Source organism: Schistocerca cancellata, chromosome 2 (genome assembly GCF_023864275.1).
Source record: "Schistocerca cancellata isolate TAMUIC-IGC-003103 chromosome 2, iqSchCanc2.1, whole genome shotgun sequence".
In the NCBI taxonomy this organism is placed as follows: Eukaryota; Metazoa; Arthropoda; class Insecta; order Orthoptera; family Acrididae; genus Schistocerca; species Schistocerca cancellata.
This window is the reverse complement of record NC_064627.1, coordinates 328618042-328642020: the sequence shown is the minus strand read 5'-3', so window position 1 is coordinate 328642020 and position 23979 is coordinate 328618042. Positions and strand designations below refer to the sequence as shown.

The 23979-nt window shown below is 42.0% G+C and overlaps 1 protein-coding gene across 1 annotated transcript in view; it reads left to right on the top strand.

Annotated features, from left to right (window-relative positions):
- Positions 1–23744, top strand: part of LOC126161706 (glutathione S-transferase D6-like) — a 55276-nt gene extending 31532 nt beyond the window's left edge. Inside the window, exons 2-6 of the mRNA XM_049917731.1 lie at positions 16111–16263; positions 16696–16754; positions 17769–17907; positions 21570–21731; positions 23521–23744. Of these exons, the coding sequence (XP_049773688.1) occupies positions 16120–16263; positions 16696–16754; positions 17769–17907; positions 21570–21731; positions 23521–23655 (639 nt within the window). The 5' untranslated portion in view covers positions 16111–16119 and the 3' untranslated portion in view covers positions 23656–23744. The remainder of the gene's footprint in view (positions 1–16110; positions 16264–16695; positions 16755–17768; positions 17908–21569; positions 21732–23520) is intronic.
- The last annotated feature ends 235 nt before the right edge of the window (positions 23745–23979 follow it).

Here is a 23979-nt window from a genome sequence, read left to right as displayed (position 1 = left end):
ACGCATCTTTCTGCCGGATAATTTAATACACTCCTGGAAATGGAAAAAAGAACACATTGACACCGGTGTGTCAGACCCACCACACTTGCTCCGGACACTGCGAGAGGGCTGTACAAGCAATGATCACACGCACGGCACAGCGGACACACCAGGAACCGCGGTGTTGGCCGTCGAATGGCGCTAGCTGCGCAGCATTTGTGCACTGCCGCCGTCAGTGTCAGCCAGTTTGCCGTGGCATACGGAGCTCCATCGCAGTCTTTAACACTGGTAGCATGCCGCGACAGCGTGGACGTGAACCGTATGTGCAGTTGACGGACTTTGAGCGAGGGCGTATAGTGGGCATGCGGGAGGCCGGGTGGACGTACCGCCGAATTGCTCAACACGTGGGGCGTGAGGTCTCCACAGTACATCGATGTTGTCGCCAGTGGTCGGCGGAAGGTGCACGTGCCCGTCGATCTGGGACCGGACCGCAGCGACGCACGGATGCACGCCAAGACCGTAGGATCCTACGCAGTGCCGTAGGGGACCGCACCGCCACTTCCCAGCAAATTAGGGACACTGTTGCTCCTGGGGTATCGGCGAGGACCATTCGCAACCGTCTCCATGAAGCTGGGCTACGGTCCCGCACACCGTTAGGCCGTCTTCCGCTCACGCCCCAACATCGTGCAGCCCGCCTCCAGTGGTGTCGCGACAGGCGTGAATGGAGGGACGAATGGAGACGTGTCGTCTTCAGCGATGAGAGTCGCTTCTGCCTTGGTGCCAATGATGGTCGTATGCGTGTTTGGCGCCGTGCAGGTGAGCGCCACAATCAGGACTGCATACGACCGAGGCACACAGGGCCAACACCCGGCATCATGGTGTGGGGAGCGATCTCCTACACTGGCCGTACACCACTGGTGATCGTCGAGGGGACACTGAATAGTGCACGGTACATCCAAACCGTCATCGAACCCATCGTTCTACCATTCCTAGACCGGCAAGGGAACTTGCTGTTCCAACAGGACAATGCACGTCCGCATGTATCCCGTGCCACCCAACGTGCTCTAGAAGGTGTAAGTCAATTACCCTGGCCAGCAAGATCTCCGGATCCGTCCACCTTTGAGCATGTTTGGGACTGGATGAAGCATCGTCTCACGCGGTCTGCACGTCCAGCACGAACGCTGGTCCAACTGAGGCGCCAGGGGGAAATGGCATGGCAAGCCGTTCCACAGGACTACATCCAACATCTCTACGATCGTCTCCATGGGAGAATAGCAGCCTGCATTGCTGCGAAAGGTGGATATACACTGTACTAGTGCCGACATTGTGCATGCTCTGTTGCCTGTGTCTATGTGCCTGTGGTTCTGTCAGTGTGATCATGTGATGTATCTGACCCCAGGAATGTGTCAATAAAGTTTCCCATTCCTGGGACAATGAATTCACGGTGTTCTTATTTCAATTTCCAGGAGTGTATTTAAACGTACGATAATTCTGGCCCATGCTTCGAACTATTGGGACTCGGTGATTAGAGAAGCACCGCAACAGTTCAAAATAGGATAAGTGATTAAAACTTCGATAGAGACATCGTCAATGCACTTAGAATGCATGGAAGCGTGCGCTTACTACGGACGACCTCAGAGAAAAACCTCAACTTACGTTACCGCCTGATACGAGTGATGGCGCTTCTGATTGTAAACATACAGGGTGACAATTATTAAACCATATGAAAAGAACTTAAATTAGTTAAAACTATAGCGTGCACTCACTTTATTCAACTTGTAAATGTCACCTTTAATATTCGGAATGCCGTTATGACATGTTCGATATGTCTGCCATCATGTGGCGCAGATGAATAGCGAAATTTTACACGACCCGCTGAAGTGTCGGGATATCTATGCTGTCGATGACCTCCTGAATGGGTGTTTCCAGCTCAGAAATGGTTTTGGGGTTATTGCTACACTTCTTGTCTTAATATAGCCCCACAAAATAGAGTAGCATGTGCTCAGATCCGGAGAACATGGCGGCTAATCGAGGCCCATGCGAGTGGCCTCTGTGTTCCCCAGAGCCAGAATGCGTTCCCCAAAATACTTCTCCAGGACATGAAACACTCACCTGCTTCGATGCAATGGAGCTCCGTCTTGCATGAACCACATCTTGTCGAAATCAGGGTCATTTTGTGTAACGGCGATGAAATCATCTTCCAAAGTCTTCATCTACTGTCAATGCGCCTTCAAGGAATATCGCACAGATTATTCCGTGACTGGACATTGCACACCACACAATAACCTGTTGAGGGTGAAGAGATTTCTCGATCACGAAATGCGAATTCTCAGTTCCCAAAATGCGACAATTTTGCTTATGGACGTAACCATACAAATGCAAATGGCCGACAACAAGGCACGTGCGCATGCGCGTACTAATTCCCGTCATCCCCCGCGGCCACCCGGGCAGTTTGAACGTCCTAACGGAAACCATTCAGAAGTTGTGACGATTGTATTTCATGTAGTTTAATAATTGAAACCCTGTATTAAGAAACTGCACCATGATGGGACAACCTTCACAAGCGTGGCAGGCTGGTGGGGTGGGGGGAGGGGAGGCAGCATTATAATGTAACAAACATTATTTGATGAAATGTCACTTTCCTATCACTCTGTGCCAATTATGGCAATTATGGATGTAACATTTGTTAGTTTTCCTGAGTGTCTAGTAATTGCCAAGCTCGTGTTTAACATTTTTCTGTTGCCCCCCACTCTGTTTGTGTGTTCGTTTTTGTGTGTGTGTGTGTGTGTGTGTGTGTGTGTGTGTGTGTGTGTGCGTGTGTGTGTGTACGTAGAGAGGGAGAGAGAGAGAGAGAGAGAGAACTAGAGACAGAGAGAGAGAGAGAGAGAGAGAGAGAGAGAGAGAGATAGCATTTATGTTTACTTATAGGTAAAACATAGCTTTAAAGTGTACTGCTTTACGTGAGAACACTCAAACAAATTTCTGAAGAATCAAGACACTGAAAGGTAAGTCCATTAGTGTTCTTCTAAGTTTAGGTACACTCTTTCATAATAATTGGAAATATAATTCCCGAAATATGAATGAAGTAGGTTGTAATGTAACCTTTATTTTATTTCATGGAAGATCGCGGCATTTCATCCTGAAAACCTCTATACAAGCTGACATTATTCATAGAAAGTAACTTCTTTTGGGTCATCCGTTTTCTGACTGGTCTGATGCGACCCACCTATCCCGTGCCAAGGTCTTCATCTCACAGCAGCACCTGGTTCCAGTATTCTAGCCGGCGGAGTGGCTGAGCGGTTCTAAGCGCTACAGTCTGGAGCCGCGTGACCGCTGCGGTCGCAGGTTCGAATCCTGCCCCGGGCATTGATATGTGTGATGTCCTTAGGTTAGTTAGGTTTAAGTAGTTCTAAGTTATAGGCGACTGATGACCTCAGAAGTTAAGTCCCATAGTGCTCAGAGCCATTTGAATCAGTATCCTATATTATTTGTTGGATATATTCCAATCTTCGTTTTACAGTACGGATTATACACGTGGTCTAGGGATTTGCAAATAGATAACGCCAGTGGCAATGGACAAGAAAGCTCCAGTTGCACCATTTCTTGAAGAAAGATTGGTTATCTGAAGCAGCGCAAGCAATATACACAGCTATTTTAGTTCATGCTTTGAATCAAATTTTTATTGTAACATTCTGTTTTATAGAAATTTCATTTGTGCTCGTTTAATAATTATAATTATGTAACTGAAAAACAAAAAGAACCATTTATAGACCCGTGGAGCCAATCGCCTTGGGAGCATTTTTGGGCAACACCTGAAGAGGGATAGCTCATTTTTTTAATGGTAGTTGCAATGTGGCGGTGCTAAGTAGAGGTAGATTTGATTTTAGTTTCTATTATTTTTGGAGATAAAAGTTAGGTAAGGGGATAGATCAAACCCCCACGCCCCTCGACAATAAAAAAAGGGGAAAGGGGGATAGTGTCTTTGATTATTAATCAGACCCTACGCTGTCTCGGATTCGAACCGCGCCACTGATTAAATTTTGAATAATAATCATTAGTAATGACAACTGAAGACTTACGGCATGAGAATCACCCTCATTCAGCCAACGGCCTTGTCAAACAGGGTTGAAGGGCGGACTGTGTCGACAGAGGTTCACGGCACTCGCTTGCCCTTCGGTGGGAACTGCGTCTAAGGGAGGAATAATCAACTATGATCAATGGCTTGACGATGCAGAAGGCAATGGAAAACATTGCATTAAGCACACATAATGTGTATCCACAGGTCATGTGGCCTATAGTTAAAAATATGTCTTAATGATCTCGCAATTGTCAAAAGCTTCTGAACAACGATCCCATTCGGATTTCCAGGAGGGACTGCCAAGAGAAAAAGATTGAATAACCAACGGAAAGATAACATTCTACGAGACTGGGTTTCAAATGTAAGAAGTTTGAACGTAGTAGGGAAGATAGAAAAACTACAAAGGAAAATGCTGAAGCTCAGTCTACATATAGTTGGGGTCAAAGAAGTGAAATAGAGAGGATTCCTAGTCAGAAAAGTATATGGTAACACCGATAGTAGCAGACAATGGTATAACGGGAGTAGGATTCTTTCTCAATAAGAACTTAGGAAAGAAAGTGAGTTCCTGTTAACAGTTCAGTAATATGGTTGTTCTCATCAGAATCGACAAAGGTATACATGTTGACGTAGCGAGCCGAAGATGAAGAGATAGAGGAAGTATATACGATTAATTACCGGATAATTTAATATGTAACGGGAGATGAAAATCTGATAGTGATCGGAAACTGGAAATCAGTTGTAGGAAAAGTAATAGAAGATAGGTTTACGGGAGAAGATGGACGTTATACTAGGAACGAGAGAGGAGAAAGACTAATTTGTTCCACAATAAATTTAAGATAGTAATAGCAAATATTCTGTTCAAGGATCACAAGAGGAGGACGAATAAAGGAAACAAAGACAAGGAGGCACGGGACGATTGCAGTTAGACTGCATTATGGTCAAAGATTCCAAAATTATATACCGGATTGTAGGGGGTATCCAGGAACAGATATAACTCAGATCAGAATTTAGTAGTCATGAAGAGGAGGCTGAAGTTTAAGAGACCAGTCACGAAGTGTCAATGTGCAAAGAAGTGGGACATGGAAATACTAAGGAATGAATGAAGTTTGTAATCTCCCCACAAAATTTCGTAAGACTATTATTTAATATAAATGGAGCCAAGTGTAACCTCCCCACAAAAATTTACAAGACAATATTATATAGAAGTGGGAGCCAAATGAAACCTTCCCACAAAATGTTGACCGCACAATAATTTGAATGTTAACAAGAATACAACCTAACGTAATCTCCCAGCAAATAAGTTTACTGACAATGACAATTAAACAAAAATTAGCAATCTGACCCAACCATAAGCCACTCACAAAAAATGAAAGTCCATTCAGTGATAAGAAAATATCAGTGATAACGAAAATTCAATTAAACCGAAATATCGGTCTTTGGCCCTGTGCAAAAATCAGAATTAAATTCTTACCTCATTGTAACTGCTAGTCAAATTTCTGCTCTTATTCTTGCGCACAGCTTGGACGAACTGCATTGCAAATAATAATATTCCTTTTTTTTATAATTAAACTGAAACCTTTGTTTAAGGGAAGTGGAACGAAATCGTTAGTTCAATTAAATAAATTATTTTTTTTGAAAATTACTTTTGAAATCAAATTTATTATTGGGGCACTTGTTGGAAATTAATTACAATAAATAAACTTTACATTATCTGATGATTACCTTAATTAACAATATACCTCATTCAGCATCTTGACCAGAATGCCATGTCGACGCTCCCGACTGCGTTCTGCTCGCGACCGTGACCGGACCAGACCACTACAGAACTGCACTACATGACGACTACAACTGAACTCGACGAGTACTGCCCAACTGCTTGCAACACTCGCGCGGTCAAGCGCAGACTAACCGCGAAAATAGGCTCTCTGGTCAAAGATTTTAACGTGCCTCACCATCGCTGCTATGTTACATACGTGTTTCAAGTTCTCTGAGGCTACGTATAATGCGATAAGGAACAGCTCAGCACGCAGTCCAGCTGAAGATGAATAGACGTCTATAAAAACGGCCATCACTGAAGTTGGAAAGAAAAACGTAGGTAGAAGGATGGTAACTGCAAAGAAGCCATGGATAAGATAGGAAATACTCCGTCCGATCAACGAAAGAAGGAAGTACAAAAATATTCAGGAAATATCAGAAATACAGAAATGCAAATCATATGGGAATGAAATAAACAGCAAGTGCAGGGAAGCTAATGGCTAATGGCTATAGGAAAAATGTGAAGAAATCGAAAAATAAATGATCGCGAGAAGCACTGACTCAGCATGCAGAAAAGTCAAAACAACCTTCGGTGATATAGTGAAGTACCAAAGAGAAAGCGGATATGTGTAAAGAATACAGTGAAAGTTCTAGGAGGTGGAAGACTCGTCTGATGACGTGGCTGAACAAGAAACACAGGTGACATGGAAGAGATAGGAGATCCTTATTACAGTCAGAATTTAAAAGAACTCTGGAAGACTTAAGATCGAATAAGGCGGAAAGGATGGGGAACATAACGTCATAATTCCTGAAATTATTGGAGAAAGTGACAAGAAAACGATTATTCCCGTTAATATGTGGAATGTATGATACTGGCGACACACCATCTGACTTTTGGCAAAACACACACACACTATACCGTAGATTGAAAAAGCCGATCAGTGCGAAAATAATCGCACAATTAGTTTAACGGCTCTTGTATCCAAGTTGGAGACAAGAATAATACACAGAAGAATGGAAAACAAAATGGAGGGTGTGCTGAATGACGATCAGTTGGGCTTTAGGAAAGGTAAAGGCACCAGAGAGGATGTTCTGGCGTTGCAGTTGATAATGGAGGCAAGACTAATGGAACATCAAGACACGTTCATAGGATCTGCCGTTCTGGAGAAAGCGTTAGACAATGTAAAATGGTGCGAGATGTTCTAAACCCTGAGAAATGTAGGGGTAAGCTATAGGGGAAAGACGGGTTATTTGCAATATGTACAAGAGCCAAGTGAGAACTATAAGCCTGGAAAACGAAGAACGAAGTACTTGGATTAAAAAAGGTTGTAAGACGGGAATGTAGTCTTCGCTCCTACGGTTCAATATAACCGTCGAAGTGGCAATGACGGGAATAAAAGAAAGATTCAAGATTGGGATTGTAATTCAGGATGAAAGGATATCAAGATTTTTATTGATTTATTTATTTCTTTTCTTTTTTTTCCTTTCGAGTCAACAGTCTTCTGACTAGTTTGAAGTAACCCGTTAGAAATTCCTCTTCTGCGTCAACCTTTTCATCTCAGAGTAGCAATCATCCACCCTACGTCATCAATTATTTGGTGGATGCTTTCCAATCTCTCAACAGTTTTTACTCTGTACAACTCTCTCAAGTACATGGACGTTATCTCCTGGATCCTTAACATGTACTATTATTTCGTTCCTTCTTCTTGTCAGTGTTTTTTTACATGTATCTTTCCTCGCCCCTTCTGCAGAGAACCTCCTCATTCCTTATTTTATCGGTACACCTGATCTTCAACGTTCTTCTGTACCACTACGTACAAAAGGCTTCAATTCTCTTCTGTTATGATTTCCCATGGTCCAATGTCTCACTTTCATACAATGCCGTGCTCCAAACATACATTCTCAGAAATTTCTTCCTCAAGTTAAGATCTATCTTTCATACTAGCAGACTTCACTTGGCCAAGAATGCCTTTTTCGTCAGTGCCTGCTCGGTCCTTCGTACGTTATTTTGCGGCCTAGGTGGCAGAATTCCATAACTTCGTGTACTTCGTGATCGCCAATTGTATTGATAAGTTTCTCGGTGTTATCATTTCAGCTGCTTCTCGTTACCTTGGCATTTCTTCCATTTGCACTCCGTCCATATTCCCTACTCATTAGGTTGTTCATTCCGTTCAACACATCCTTCTTCACTTTCACTGAGGACAGCAATATCATCAGCGAATCTTATCACCCTAAATTATAGTCCCACTGTTGAACCTTTCTTCATCCCGCACTTGAACCTTTCATTTACTTCTTTCGCTGCTTATTCGATGTATAGATTGAGCAATAGGGAGAAATACTATGTCCCTCTCTCATACCCTCTTTAATCACAGTACCTCCCTCTTTGTCTTCCATTCTTTTGTTCCCTCTTGGTTCTAGGACATATTGTAAACTACCCGTATTTCTTGTAACTTACCAATACTTTCCTCAGAATTTCAAACATCGTGCACTATTTTACACTGCCAAGCGCTTTTCCCAGGTCAACAAATCCTACGAACGTTTCTTGATTTCACCTCAGTCTTGCTTCGATTATCAATCAGAACTACCTCTCTGGTGCAATTACCTTTTCTAAAGCCAATTGATCGCCATCTAATAGACTGTCAACTTTCTTTTCCATTCTTCTGTTTATTATTCTTGTCAGCAACTTGGATGCAAGAAGTGTTAAGCTGATTATGCGATAATTTTCGAATTTGGCGGCTCTTGCTATTTTAGGAATTGTGTGGATGATGTTTTCTGACGTCAGATCGCCAGTCCCATATGTTTTACACACCAACGTTAACACTTCTTGCGTTGCAACGTTCCCCAATGATGTTGAAAATTCCGATGGAATGTTACCTATCCCTTCTGCCTTACTTGATCTTATGTCTTCCAAAGCTCTTTTAAATTCCTCATTCTAATCATGGATCTCCTATAATTTCTATATCGACTCCTGGTTCTTCTCCTATTATGTCATCAGACAGGTTTTCCCCCTCATATAGGCCTTTAACGTACTCCTTCCACCTCTCTGCTCTCTCCTCTGCGTTTAACAGTGCAATTTCCATTACACTCTTAATGCTACCACCCCTGCTTTTAGTATTTTTGTACTTCCTTTCTTCATCGATCAGATAAATTAGTTCATCTATTATCCATGCTCTCTTCGCAGTTGTATTCCTTGTACCTACAGTTTTCTTCCACGGTTCTGTGATTGCCCTGTTTAAAGATGTTAATTCCTCGTCAACTGTGAGACGCCCTGCTAAGCCCGCAGCACAGGACAAGTAGTAGGAATCGTGGAAGGGGGCCACAATGAGCAGCTGTCAGTTACACTCCTAACATAATACTTTATTTAGTTGTCCAAACATTACAGCACAACTTCTAAGCTTGAATATTGACAGAAAACGTCTTTAATTCTAAAATGGCTGAAGGCCCATGAATTAAACACAAATACTATAATAATTTTTTTTGAGACAGAAGGCTCTAGGCCTTAACCTTAAATAGTATTTAAGGCCAGGTGATGTAAGACTTGACTAGTCAGATAGATTAAGTTTTTAAAGCAACATCACTACAAAAATCTTTCAATAGGCAGAAGGCCCAAGCTTTATGACCAATAAGAAACCTTTCTTCAAACGGCTGAAGGCCTTTGTTAAAAAAAACTGCAACCAATTTTGAAGGCAGAGGGCCCAAAGCTTTTAACCTTAAATAGTATTTAAGCCCAAGTGATGAAAGACTAGATAAGTAAGAATCCAAAATTTTAAAGCGGCTGAAAGTCCATCATTTTAAGAACAATACAACTACAATAAATTTTCAACAGGCAGAAGGCCCACAGCTATATCTTGAAAGAATGTAATACTTCATAAATAAGAACCTTAAAACTTAAAGCGGACGAAGGCCCATGCCTTTCAAAAACAATACAACGACAATAAATTTTCAACAGGCAGAAAGCCCACAGCTTTATGCTCAAATGTGTAATACTTGATAAGTAGAATCCTTTAAACCTAAAGCGGCTGAAGGGCGATGATTTTAAAAACAATACACTACAATAAATTTTCAACAGGCAGAAAGCCCACAGTTTTATTCTTCCAAAAGGTAATACTTCATAAGTAAGATCCTTAAAACTTAAAGCGGCTGAAGGCCGATGCTTTTAAAAACAATACAATAAATCTTCAACAGGCAGAAGGTCCAAGCCTTATCTTCAGACAACGTAAGACTTTTCCAATTTAGAAAAAACTTACTTTTAAAACGGATGAAGGCCGTTGTTTTGAAAAACACAATTACAAGCATACAAATTCCAACAACCGGCTATGAGCCATTAAAAATACACAATTAAACGCTGATAAGAAGGCAGTATAGGCAACGGAGCGCAGAAGTTTCCAGGAGGCTCGGTCTGCCCTTGAAATCTTAACGTTCGCTTAGGTGAGACAAGAAGTCAGCCCAACTATAGTCGATCCGCCTGCAACACAACCAAGAAACAGTCAGGGACCCACCGACAAGACGACTTGCTAATCACCGACGTACGCCGACAACATTTAAAACAAGTTCTCAGTGGAAATGACACCAGCTACACACACAGTTTGACAAACACTTGCACGAAGACTTGAATGAGACTCAGCAGTGGCTGTGCAATCAAAACAAGGATTCCAAAGCCAAAACGTTACAGACATAGCTCCCCACAACCAAAAATACATTAAGTTGTCAAAAACACCATGTTGGACAGCGACAACAGGTGAGGAAAGGACACTGCCTGAATTTAAGTCAGCGACTAGGGCAAGTAACCGTAACACTAACGACCACAAGGCAGAAAATTCCGCTGGTGCACTTGAATTTCAAACCGACAAATATAGTTATACAGCGAACCACCAACCAAGGGCGCTGCAGTCTGGAACCGCGCGACCGCTACGGTCGCTGGTTCGAATCCTGCCTCGGGCATGGATGTGTGTGATGTCGTTAAGTTTGTTAGGTTTAAGTAGTTCTAAATTCTAGGGGACTGATGACCTCAGAAGTTAAGTCCCATAGTGCTCAGAGCCATTTTTGAACCAAGCAAGGGTACAACGTGAACAGACGTGGCTTCGGTAATAAAATCACTACCCAACTTTCATGTCCTGGGTCGGTAAGCTACGAACCTCGCAGCACTCGGAACAGCCCCCACACGTTCTGACACTGCTTAGAGACCGCCAGCGGGCCCGGCCGAGCGCGCTACGTGGAGACTTGCTTGCTGATCCGCTCCAACCGACCGACCCACTGCCCGTACGCCGACAACATTTAAAACACGTTCTCAGTGGAAATGACACCAGCTACACACACAGTTTGACAAACGCTTGCACGAAGACTTGAATGACACTCAGCAGTGGCTGTACAATCACGGAGACAAATCGAGAGTCGATACACACACATACACACACACGCAGCCAACCTATAAGCGATCGGCGAGCCAATTCACGTCGTCCAAAAGGACGACCGACTGACGATCCACGAAGACCGTCCCCGGCTCGAGTGATGCGTGGCGGCAACGGTCGGGCGAGCCATGGACATCCAGGCCTCACTGCTGCTCCAACCCGACTGAACTAGTGCCTCGATCCAGCTCCACGACTGGCAGGTCTGAACTGCCCTCGTGGCACGTTCCAACTGAACTCAAGACAGACGACAACGGGGAAGTAAGAGCAGTGCAGCAAAGATAACACATGAGGGCTATATCGATAGGCGCTGCTGCTGCCGCTGACGGGCAGACAAAGGAGCAACTAAGTGAGAACGAAAATTGAAACTAACATAACGAGGTGGCAACACGAACAAAACAGGATGTAAAACAAGAGATGGCACGAGCGCTAGCCACGCAAGGCTCAAACTGTACTGCCTATTGCGGTATTCACTATCACAGTGTCTATATCATCACAGGACTTCAAACATATCTCTTCGCCGGCCGAAGTGGCCAAGCGGTTCTAGGCGCTACAGTCTGGAAGCTCGAGGCCGCTACGGTCTCAGGTTCGAATCCTGCCTCGGGCATGGATGTGTGTGATGTCCTTAGGTTAGTTAGGTTTAAGTAGTTCTAAGTTCTAGGGAACTGATGACCTCAGAAGTTAAGTCCCATAGTGCTCAGAGAAAATTGAACCGTATCTCTTCATTTCTTCGTGCTTCTGTATCCCACTTCTTTGTGCACTGTCTCTTCCTGACTAGTGTTTTAAACTTCAGCCTAATCCTTATCATTACTAAATTGTTACCTGAGTTTATATATGCTCCTGGATACGCCTTACATTGCAGTATCTGATTTCGGAATTGCGAGCTAACATCCCATAGATTTCGGGCTCACATGCGGTTCCCCTTCATCGAAATATCTTGGCTCAGACTCGTCTAGGGGTTGAACCGCACGTGTCGCATTACACGACCTGAATTAGACATCTGTGACCCTTTGGTTAAATTGTCTGGCTGACGGCAAGTTTGTGACATACAAAGTTAACATAACGTATAATAACGGTGATAATAGTTTCGGGAACTAAATTAACGACCCATAAATGATGTAGGCCACACAGTTGCGATTTCGTTAGAATAATGTTTATTGAGAAAGCCAACTAATAGCGAAAGTGGTCGTATTTAGAGTTACTGTTACACTCGAGCGCATATCCATTTGACACAGTTCGCTCATTCACAATCTCATCGCGAATTACAAGTTCGATACTACACCTCGTTAACTATGCGTAAAGTTTGAGTTCTCATCAGGCGCGCGGCTGCTCAGCGCTCAGAGACTAAGTCCCGCGATACCACGAAACACGAAATTTTCTGTTTCACTTCCTAGCCGCCTAAAGACCGACTGTCCGCTTTCGCGTATCAGTCCGAACTGTTCACTTTGGTGTCTCCAGCAAACTGTACTATTTGGTGTCTAGACCAGAACTGCCCTCTGCCATTCTCCGACCGCGTTTCTCGCTCACCGAACATCTTTGATCAGCTGACTAGCGCAGTTCCCTTTCCTGAAGCCGTGCGTCTGATTGGGGACAGCTTATTATACATTACTTTAAATTTTAACCTATTTAAATAATAAAAGCTTGACCACTTCGACTTTCTAAATAAAGTAACGATAATATCCATTACATAATACACGTTCAATTATTTTACGTGAAACCAATACAATTTCCTTCTTTGCTTTGAATGCCATGGCCAGTAGCCGTGCGACATTGTGCTTTCTGATAAATAAATAAAGGACAAAAGTAACTACTTTGCCCTAAACCTTACAACAAATATTCTATTACCTAAAGATTCAATAAGGTGACTTGCTGTCATCGTTCAGTGTGTTCTGTGTGGAGGGAATGATGATCTGATGCTTAAATGAAAATACGGATAATTTAAATTTACTATATCTTCTAAACAAATTAAGTTACAGAGTTGATATTTACACCATTTGTCATTTTAATGATGCGCTTCTATATGAAATGTCGATCGTTAAGACCGACCAAAGTGTTCAGAATTTAGCATTTAGGTCTTTGTTACAAAACTTGTTAATTGCACTTTAACTGTAAATCCTAACCTATTATAGATACGATCACTATTCAAGTTTTATTGGGATCACCATGGAAATTTATGGAAGATGGCAGATTAAAATTACTTTGGCTTAATTTCCCAGCATTTCTAGAGAATTAAATAATTTTCATAAATGTTTCCCTTTATAGCAGATCTTAGGTCCGCCATATTTAGCACTACTACGTCTCCTCAGCCACAAAAGCCTTCTGCTGGGTTTCCCTACGACGTAGGTTCTCATCTGTCTTACTCGCACACTACAGCGCCTAGGCCTCAATAGACAATAGACACCTGTGAGTTTCTCCGTTTGCGCCCTTTGTGACATCTGGTCCTGGACAACAATGGCTCTGACCACTATGCGACTTAACTTCTGAGGTCATCAGTCGCCTAGAACTTAGAACTAATTAAACCTAATTAACCTGAGGACATCACATACATCCATGCCCGAGGCAGGGTTCGAACCTGCGACCGTAGCGGTCGCTCGGTTCCAGACTGCAGCGCCTAGAACCCCACGGCCACTCCGGCCGGCTCTGGACAACAGGGGTTCGTTTCACATTCACTGAAGGCTGACTCTTTCGGCCATATACTTAAATGAGAGCGAAATGCGCGTTAACTCACAGAATCTCTGCCTAACAGCAATGTAATCTAATGAAAATCTTGCTGTATCTCCTGGCCTTTTCCAAGTGTACCTCCTCCTCTGGTGATTCTTGAACAGAGTATTTCTGTAACTGCTATTTGTTGCAGAAATCAATTACTCTTCCTCCTCTTTCATTTCTGTTATCAAGCCCACTTTCTTTCGTAAATTTATCTTCCACTCCTTCCTCTACAACCTCATACCAATCCTCTATGATTGTTAGATTTTCATGTTCCTTTATGTACTGAGTTATCGGTTCAATTTCCTCATATACTTCCTGTGTCTCTTCATATTCGGCTTGCGACGTCGGCATGTGTACCTGAATTACGTCGGTGTTGGTTTGCTGTCAATTCTGATGAGAATCTGTGACTTTAATGCAGTGATCTCCATTGCCTTCTACATCCTTATGCCGTTGATCATTGCTGATTCTTCGTCTTTTTGGGCAGTTTCCCACCCCAAGGGCAAGAGAGTGCCATGAACCTCTATCCACTCCTTTGTTCTCTTTGACAAGGCCGTTGGCTGAGTGAGGGCGACTTCTTATTCCTAATGTCATCTGCCGCCATTTATTATGATTTTTATTCAAAATTTAAGCTGTGACATATTGAGTATCAATCAAAGACGCTATCCCTAGCCCATTTGTGCATCCGTGGACAACATTCCTGAAATAGACAGGCCCGCATATAGACCCGAACTGAAACCAATGGAACACCGGTGTCATGAGTTAGAATGTCACCTCCATCCACAGACATTCCTACACCTCATTGAAAGAGTCTCCTACAGAGTTCAAGCCGTCATAGAGGCAAAATTTGGACATATCCGACATTAATGTCCGCTAATAAATGTTCAGATTCTTCAGGTAGTGTATTCCTGGAGTGTAAGTGAGTGTATTGGATGCAAGGATACTGTAATGTTATGTTTGTGTTGTATGGCGATGAATGGACGGAGGTGGTGGAACTCGGTGTGTACAGTTAGCTTTCTCCTCACGAAAAGCACTAATGAGGTCGCCGAATCTAACGTCTCCATCCTAGTCCGCCGCTCGTGGTCTCGCGGTAGCGTTCTCGCTTCCCGAGCACGGGGTCCCGAGTTCGATTCCCGGCGGGGTCAGGGATTTTCACCTGCCTCGAGATGACTGGGTGTTTGTGTTTGTCCTCATCATTTCATCATCATCCAGGAAAGTGGCGAAATTGGACTGAGCAAAAATTGGGAAATTGTACGGGTGCTGATAACCAAGCAGTTGAGCGCCCCACAAAACCAAACATCATCAACAACGTCTCCATCCTACGGACGGATCACAATCAGTGGTGTCACATACCTTCACTTTATGAGACACTGCGGAGAGGCTTATAATTTAATCCAGGACACAGGCGATCAGCTACTTTACACAACCTTCTCTCCTACTGCTGACGGCCAAATACCTGTTGCGAAATTTTCATTCTTCGCAACGATTCTAATGTCCGAGTCGAGCGCCACTGCACAAGTGGGCCTTAGCGATCTCGGCTACGGAGGTAGGTTGTATCTCAGCTAATCTGGTCGTAATGGCTTAATGAGCAGCCTAATGAGCAGCTTAACGAGCTGCGCCCAAGTTTCCGACGAACGGTGGCGGGTCGTCCACACGATGAAATGCTCGTGTCGGTTTGGCTGACGTGATTTTTTTGCAGCCAAGTACGGTTGTTAAGTCATTTTATAATTTCTCCTGGATATATGTTGTTTTTTTATATCAAGCATTAGGGGAAACTATACAAATAGTAAAGTAAAGTAAATTCTTACTGTATGAATAGCTGGATACCAGTTCGTGCCTTGTGTTTAACCTACCGGGGAAAGGTGGACCTACGGCTAAACACGGAATCCGAACTACATGTCGTTCCTGGAGTATTTTGATACCACTGAGAGATGAGGAGTAGCGTAAAGGCAAACTGAAAATATCTGTTGTCCTGTCGGGACTCGATCCCGCGACCACTCAGTTTCCAGTCACATTTGTTTTGCTAGATCACCAGGTCCAATATTCAAACAATTACAGTACAATTACATACAAACCATCACAGTAATTTCTATTCTCTCTTGTAACAATTTAAATAGAGTAAATGCAAAACATTAGATGAGTGATAGCTCATTGTAAAGGGTTTCCGTAAGTATCTGTTATATTTTGCAGAAGACAACAATGGCACCTCTAATTTTGTACGACCTCGACGCCAGCCCCCCATGTTGCCTTGTACGCATCGTCGCTGATGAGATTGGAGTTGACCTCGAGAAAGTTCCTGTGGTCGATATTGAAAAGGAAATGGGCACCCCAGAGAGGCTGCAGGTGTGTTAAACTCTGTTTATGTAAAATATGTAGTCTTATTATTGAACATTACCTCAAAAAACGAGAAGGCTTGTTTTTTTTTGCTTTCACTACTGAATCTTCATTTACAGATAGGCTTAAATTTAAAAATGTGTGAAACTCACATAAATTCTTAGGAGCTTATAGCTTTATGGTGTTACAGGACAGTCATGCTGAAAACTAAGTACGTTAATGATAGCTGGTAATATTTATGTAATTACTGATAGCGTTAAATTTCGATATGATGAGACGTTGGTTTCACTGATTTAAGGAAGGTCTCCCTTGATTATTCCCGGTTTACAATATTTATTACTGAGGGAAAATGATTGTTCTTGTATCTTGTATTTAGTTAAAGCAGCATGGAAAAGATACACCATTCTCAGTATTTCATTAACGAATAATTTTTCGTTCCAGATAAATCCACAGCGCACGGTTCCAGCACTTGTTGACAATGATTTGAATATTGCAGAAAGGTTAGTATGAGTGAACAAATGCAAGCTAGAACTGAGCGACTAATTGAGACATGTTAGAACTGAACGAACCTTGCAGACAAGTTGAAACTATGTTCCATGCATGGATTGGGACCAGAAGCCCTCGACTCAAACGGTTAATTTGCTCCATTTCCACTCCAACCTTTCAGATTGCCCGTCCAACACAAAATTTTAGGCTTCCCCACGCACCATATCTTCCGCTATAGAGTAATTTCGTTACTAATTAAAATAGGCCCTACATATAGCACATATCCTGTTTGTGACGATGAAGAAAGACCAGTAGTTCATACGTCTCCTGAGAAGAAAACATAGAGGAAGGAAAATAAAAACTACTTTATCTAGGCCTAACAGCTTCGTAAATTCTTAATGTACTTGCTTCGGGGACAACTTTTCCTGCAGAATGATGACAAAGAAGTACTAACTTATAACTAACTTCTGTAACAGCTCCAGGAATATGAAACTGACCTAAACGTTTCTACCTGTTAACGTCATTTAAATATATAATGAGAAATTTCATGTCACTATTAAATATGTTCTATTTGCAGATCAGATTCGGAGCATTGTGGCTTAATTTGGGTAGCAAACTTTTCGATAGAGATTGCATAAGTATACAGAAGCCATATCAAAGAATTTTCTCGTCACGTGTAATGCCTTCCTCCAGTAACATGGAATTAAATGTCCGTGTATCATTCTTTTATATTCATCATGTGCCATGTTTCTAGGGTCTATGGAATCTTTTTGATAGTAATTAATGACGGTACAACAGTCTGCTCACTATTTGTACAGTTCCAAATGCAAATGAATTGTTTGCAATGTAGATGGAGCTTTGATGTTTCGTAACTTGGCCTGCAAAATATACATATTCAATAGTTGCATAGTGACACTTCTTCTCTTATTCCATCGGAATCAGGCCCAGCGCATTCCGTTTAAAAGTCTGAAGAATATGGTTTATGATGGACTTTTATTAAGTGAAATTTATTCTTATTTCTTTTTCAGCCGAGCGATTGTAACATACCTTGTATCAAAATATGCAAAGGACGATTCCCTGTATCCAAGAGATCTACAGAAACGTGTCGTCGTAGACCAGAGACTGTATTTTGATCAAGATTTCTACAATGGAATTTTGAAAGTTATTGTAAGTATGGCAGCTCTACGTAATTATGAGTCTCAAAACTATACAAGTAGCTGACATTAGCATATCGAGATTTTCGTGCAAAAGTTTGCGTGGATAATAAAATTTCGGAGTGCTCACGAGCCTATAGAGTACGTGAAAAAATTTTCTGAATTTTATTTTGTACTTTTTCTGAATACTCATCCCAAAGTCTGAGAGGGTGTTTCAATATCGTCTTATCATTGTTTATTAATAATTCAGAAATTTTTCACGAAGAAGCTATTGTAGTAGAATAGCTTGCCACTAATAACCAAATAGATTTTCAATAGAAATAGAACGGTATGTCACTCAGCGTCGAAGTAAACATTCAAAGAGAGAAGACTGCGGCTAAAGCGGCAGGTTGAATTCCATCAAATTCAGCTATTCAACCTGATGAATAAGAGATACAGTATTCAACAGTGAATGACTTTGTACTTCATTGAAAACGTGGGGGTGATACAGATTTCCACCCTCCTCCCGGGTCATTCGGGAGGACGACAGTTAAATCCCGCGTCCGGCCATCCTGATTTAGGTTTTCCATGATTTCCCTAAATCGCTTCAGGCAAATGCTGGGATGGTTCCTTTGAAAGGGCACGGCCGACTTCCTTCCCCATCCTTCCCTAATCTGATGAGACTGATGACCTCGTAGTTTGGTCTCTTCCCCTCAAATCAACCAACTCAGCGGGTGATTACTGTAAAATTTTAGCTTAGGGTTGGATGAAAACGTGAGGAAAATGGAGATAGACGAATAATGCAATAAATAACGTGAATTACTAACGCTATGACTATGACAAGAAAACGAAAGACTTTCGTACTAGGTATAGTGTGGATCCTACTACAGCACACAGTATTAGGCGATGGTATGCATAATTCCTAGAAATAGGTTGTTTGTGTAAAGGCAAATCGCCGGGCCGTCCCCGAGTGTCTGATACAGACGCAGAACGCATCCGCTATGGTTTCACAAGAAGTCCGCAGAAATCCGTTCGCCGTGCAGCTCGACAGCTCAATATCCTGTAACTTTGTTCACGGCAAGGTGGAGGATGACAGTTTTCTTCTATCCTTAGTGTTTAGTGATGAGGCAACATTCCATTTAAATGGAAAGATGAATCATCATAATGTGAGAATATGGGATATGGAACAACCAAATGAAGTTGTACAAGTTAAGAGACCCTCCAAAATTTAATGTGTTTCGTGAAGTTTCACAAGGAATGGTATAGGGTCCAGTTTCCTTTGCCGAGAACACTGTTACAGGAAGCACATATCTCGATATGCTTGAGAACTTTCTTTTCTCACAGTTGGAGACTAATTCGAACGACTTCATTTACTAACATGATCGAGCACTCCCACACTGGCATATGGATGTGCGGGAATTTTTAAGTCAAAGGATTGCTGGACGATGTATCCGTCGCACTGGATGAAATGATTCAGCTTTACACTACTGGCCTCCAAAGTCACCGAACCTGACTGTATGTGATTATTTCTTGTGGGGGTTAATATAAGATTCTGATCATCTGCCTCCGTTACCAACAACAGTGAATGAATGAGACATCGCATAACAGCAGGTGTGGAAGTTGTAATTCAAGACAAGATCGCTGCAGTGTGGCAACGATTTGAATACCACATTGACATACGCTGTGCATCTCAAGGAGGGCATATTGAACTCCTGTGGAAAAGTATGAAAAAGACTTTCTGAGTGTCCCGTTCATCTTGAAACAAAATTCATTTTATGTGTTTACTAGTTCCAGAAATATAGATGCACCAAATCGGACGACTTTTCCGTGTACAGCAGAGGATATGCTAGGTTCGAGTCCGTATTCCTTGATAGTGTTGCTGGAATCTGAAATGTTGGATCCATGGTGTTGTGGTGCACGAAGTGGTGCTCGCCATTGTTGTCGGGAATGGAGATTCGTATCATGCAGGGGTGTCCTAATAGCTTGATGAGGTCCACAACGTCCTGTAGCAGCCTCTTCGAACGCCGAATTGGGTTGCGCTGCACTCAGCCCACGTTTCCTTTGATTCAGAAATCGTACATATCGAACATCCTGTGCACCTGTCGAACGTAGACAGCCGTTCTGGTGTAAGTCCTCAACACTACCTGTCGACAGGAATTGATTCCATGTCCCCATAACATCTGTCTCCAGTGCAGATATCTAACAAGGTCCGTTGTTGACAAACATTCTGCGCCTAACGCTATGATGCAGACCCAATCATTAATGGCGATTGTCCTCAGCACCGGGATAAATGTTACATCTACTGTTCCGCAGACGTATCTAAAGCGTACCAGGTGATGCGTTGCTTTCAACTGAAATACTGGAATCCGTTCGAGTGTTGCGCTCTACCATTATTCAATGCTCACAGTAACTATCTTTACAAAACATCAATAGTGACTCCATTGTCGTTACGGTTAAATATCAACGCACTTGAACGGCATATCGTGATGATGAAACACTTTTGTTCCTGAGTGTATGCGCACTAATGAAAAGGTTACTAATCGACTGTCAAGTAGCGGTGGGAGATTGTAACATGTGAATTTATTAAAAAAGGAAAGTTAACCGAGCAGCTTCCTCAAAATCGCTTGATACTGAGATTGCTCACCTGTGAGCGTCAGGTATACATGCACAGTTAAGCGGCGGGGCTGCCTGCTGCCACAATAGGAACTACGCCGCTGCAAAGCCACTGCGTCACCATGAAACTTCTTTATATACATTTGTGAGTCTGTACTTAAATTGATGATTGACTCAGACCCACAATATCCTAGCGCAACGCAATCTGACTGCTCAAAAAAAAAGATAATCTGGTTTCAAATAATTCATTCTAAAGAATGGCCCTGACTAAAAATAAATCCTAACAATATACATTTGATTAAGCACTTACCTCACAAAAATCTTCATTACGTGAACTACTGCAATACACCGAGCGTCAATACTGCCAGCTAAATAAAAGATTCTAACTACTAAAGCCATTAACTACTAATAGGCATGTGATTAGAAAAAGGAAAGATTTTGTTGCAAACCAAATAATGTTTTTTTTTTTTTCACCTTAATAATGTGACATTCAGTTGAGACACGAATATAAATCGTCATTGACATCTAATACCAAGGTATATAATCATGAATAATATTCAATCCACAAGTCGAACATGTACAGATCGTTAGCCTACGCTAACATTTCAGACCTCTACCCTCCGTAAATGCTAGCTTCTCACATCTAACATCCATCACTGCTCACCTCTAACTGCCCAACAGTACTTTCGTCCCAGCTGGCCACTAACTTCCAACTGCCCAACACTACTGGCGATTAACTTCTAACGAGTCCAACCAGCCACAGAGTCTTTTACAAAGAAAGCGCAGTCAGAGATACAACGCAAAGCGCTACGCAGCGGTGCCAACACAGAAGCAGCCCACTTACAACCATGCTGTTCTAAACTGCATCAGTGTGCGTAGCGCCATTGTGTCATTACAAGTCACGTGTCTCAAAATTCAAATGTGCCCCGGTGGTCTCCGAGAGGTTTCTGTCGTGTCAGTGTGGGGAGTGATTGATAATTGTTAAGCGACGGACTTTTATGTTACTTATTGATTTAATTTTGGTACACGTACATAATCTAGGCGACTTCCGTTACTGGAAAGCTATTGATCTGTCTTCCACAGGATCCGTCCTTCTCCGGAAAGCCATTATCCCAGAGTGATGTTGACAAGGTGAACAATGGACTGGAGATTCTGAACAGAATACTTGAGGGAAAACAATGGCTCGCAGGGGAGAAAATTACAGTAGCGGATTATGCCACAGTGGTGTCCTTGGCGACACTTGAGGTAACATTATCTTACGCAAGACTTCATTATTTAAGTTAAGTGCTATTAGTAGAACAATTAGGTTGTACGTCGACATAACGTTCAATAGCATGTCGCACATATTTATAATTTATTTTCAATGTCTACAACCTCATAAGAGAAGTATGGCAAAAGAAGGACATTTCGAAAGCCTGGAAGTCAGCCACAGCAGAAAAAAAACAACAGAAGGAACTTAATATAGAGGTATTTGTTTACTAAGCGCAACATACAAACGGTTATAATTAATAATTCTTGAATAGCTGACGTCTTTTTGCTGAAGATATTGTTGCAGTGTACCAGGCAGGTTTTGGGTCTACATGGACCAAATTTACACCTTGAGACAACCGGGGAGAAGAGCCGGTAATGAAACCGTCGTATCCTGGAAATATTCGTGGATTACTCAAAGGCACATAATAGTATACACAGAATAAGTATGTACAACATCCTGACCGAGCAACGAATTTAGTTAACTTGGTAAACGTGTGTGCTGCAGAGACAAAAACCAAGGTGAAATATCAAGGGGAGCGATCCAAGGAATTCAACATCAGAAAAGACGTGACACAATGTGGTGCCATTTCACCATTGCCTTTTACTTTAGTCCTGGAGAAAGTAATTCGGCAAATGAAAAGAGAAGGTAAAGAAATGAAGCTGAATAGAAGAATACAGCTATTGGAATATGCAGACAACTCCGCAGCCATAAGGGAGTCAGAGGAAGAAATGTCAGAAACCTTAGAGGACTTAGCAAAGAATGGCTGTAGGACTGGTCTGAGGATTAATATGGAGCAGATTTAAATGAAATAAGTATCCAGAGAAGCCTGTGAGAATATCCCATAACAGGTTAGAATATGGAATACAACAAGAATGGAAAGTTTTAAATACCTCGCACCTGGTTCAGCAGGCATAATAACCTAAAACACTGTGTTGCTAATGGGTCTAAAAACGTATTTCAACCTGAAGCGGATAATTTAATCATAACATCTTTCAGTTAAGGCCAAACTAGAAACGTACACTACAGTAATAGTACCCGCGTTGTTACATGTGACACATTAAGCTCCACAAAAGAAAGGGAAACAGAACCTGCTGATCTTTGAACGTAAAATATCTGTGGACCAATCTGAAGAGAAACGTGGAGACGTAGAAAGAATCAGCACCTGTACGACCAAGTGAAACAATCTAACATCGCGCAGAAAATGAAAACGTGAAGAACAAGCCTGGACTAAAGCAGTGCTTGCGGGGAAACTTGATGAAACTCGTCCAATTCAGAGACCGAGCAAACGAAGGGAGGATGAACTGCAGAAGGACCTTCAGCAGTGAGGTGTCCTTGAGAACTGGTTCCAAAGTGAACAAGATCGCTATTTATGGAGGAACACTCTGATATTGAACATCGATGATGAATTCAGGGTTCTTGATAGTTGATACCTATGTATGTATGTACTGCAATGTCAACAGGGTGCCGTAAATTTTGTCTGTGCTTTGTTTATTTGTGTGTGTGTGTGTGTGTGTGTGTGTGTGTATGTGTGTGTGTGTATGTTTGGAGGGTTTCTTAAATTAATTGGAAATATTATACTATAACATTTTTCTTCCTTTTCACATACCATGTTTAACAAAAAATGTATTACAGCAATGGCTTTTATACATTTTTATACTATACTTTTTATAAATGTTCTTTTACAGTTTTCTTCCGTCTCTTTTGAGGTTGTGAAAACAACGCAGTGTTGAAGCAACCCTGTGTGGAATGAATTAAGGATATGTTTTTATTTTTTCTTTTCAGTACAATCCAAAAAGTGGAATAAACCCTGCTAAACATGCAAACATAGCTGAGTGGATTTCTCGTGTTGAAGGCTCAAGTGCCAAGGTTACAGAGAACATGAAAATATTTCGTGAGACAATAAAAAAGTATATCTAATAATTTAAGAAACAAATGTCACAAAAATAAAGAGAATTTTACGTAAGTCATTTCCTATTAGAGTATGCAATAAAACTTATATTTCTTTATGTTTGTATTGAAACTGGAAATAAATTTGCCTTTGACTGCCAAAATTATATTCAGTTTCTTTGTTAATGCCTCAGAATCGATTTTAGGACTGTCAGACCCTTTCTGAGATGTACCTGTTCATACACACATCAAAAAAAGGTTTGCGTCATCTCGGTTCCGAGAGTGCAGGAACATGTACAGAAAATTGGAACAGGGATCAACATAAACATCATTTCCGCCCTCTTTATTGCTCAT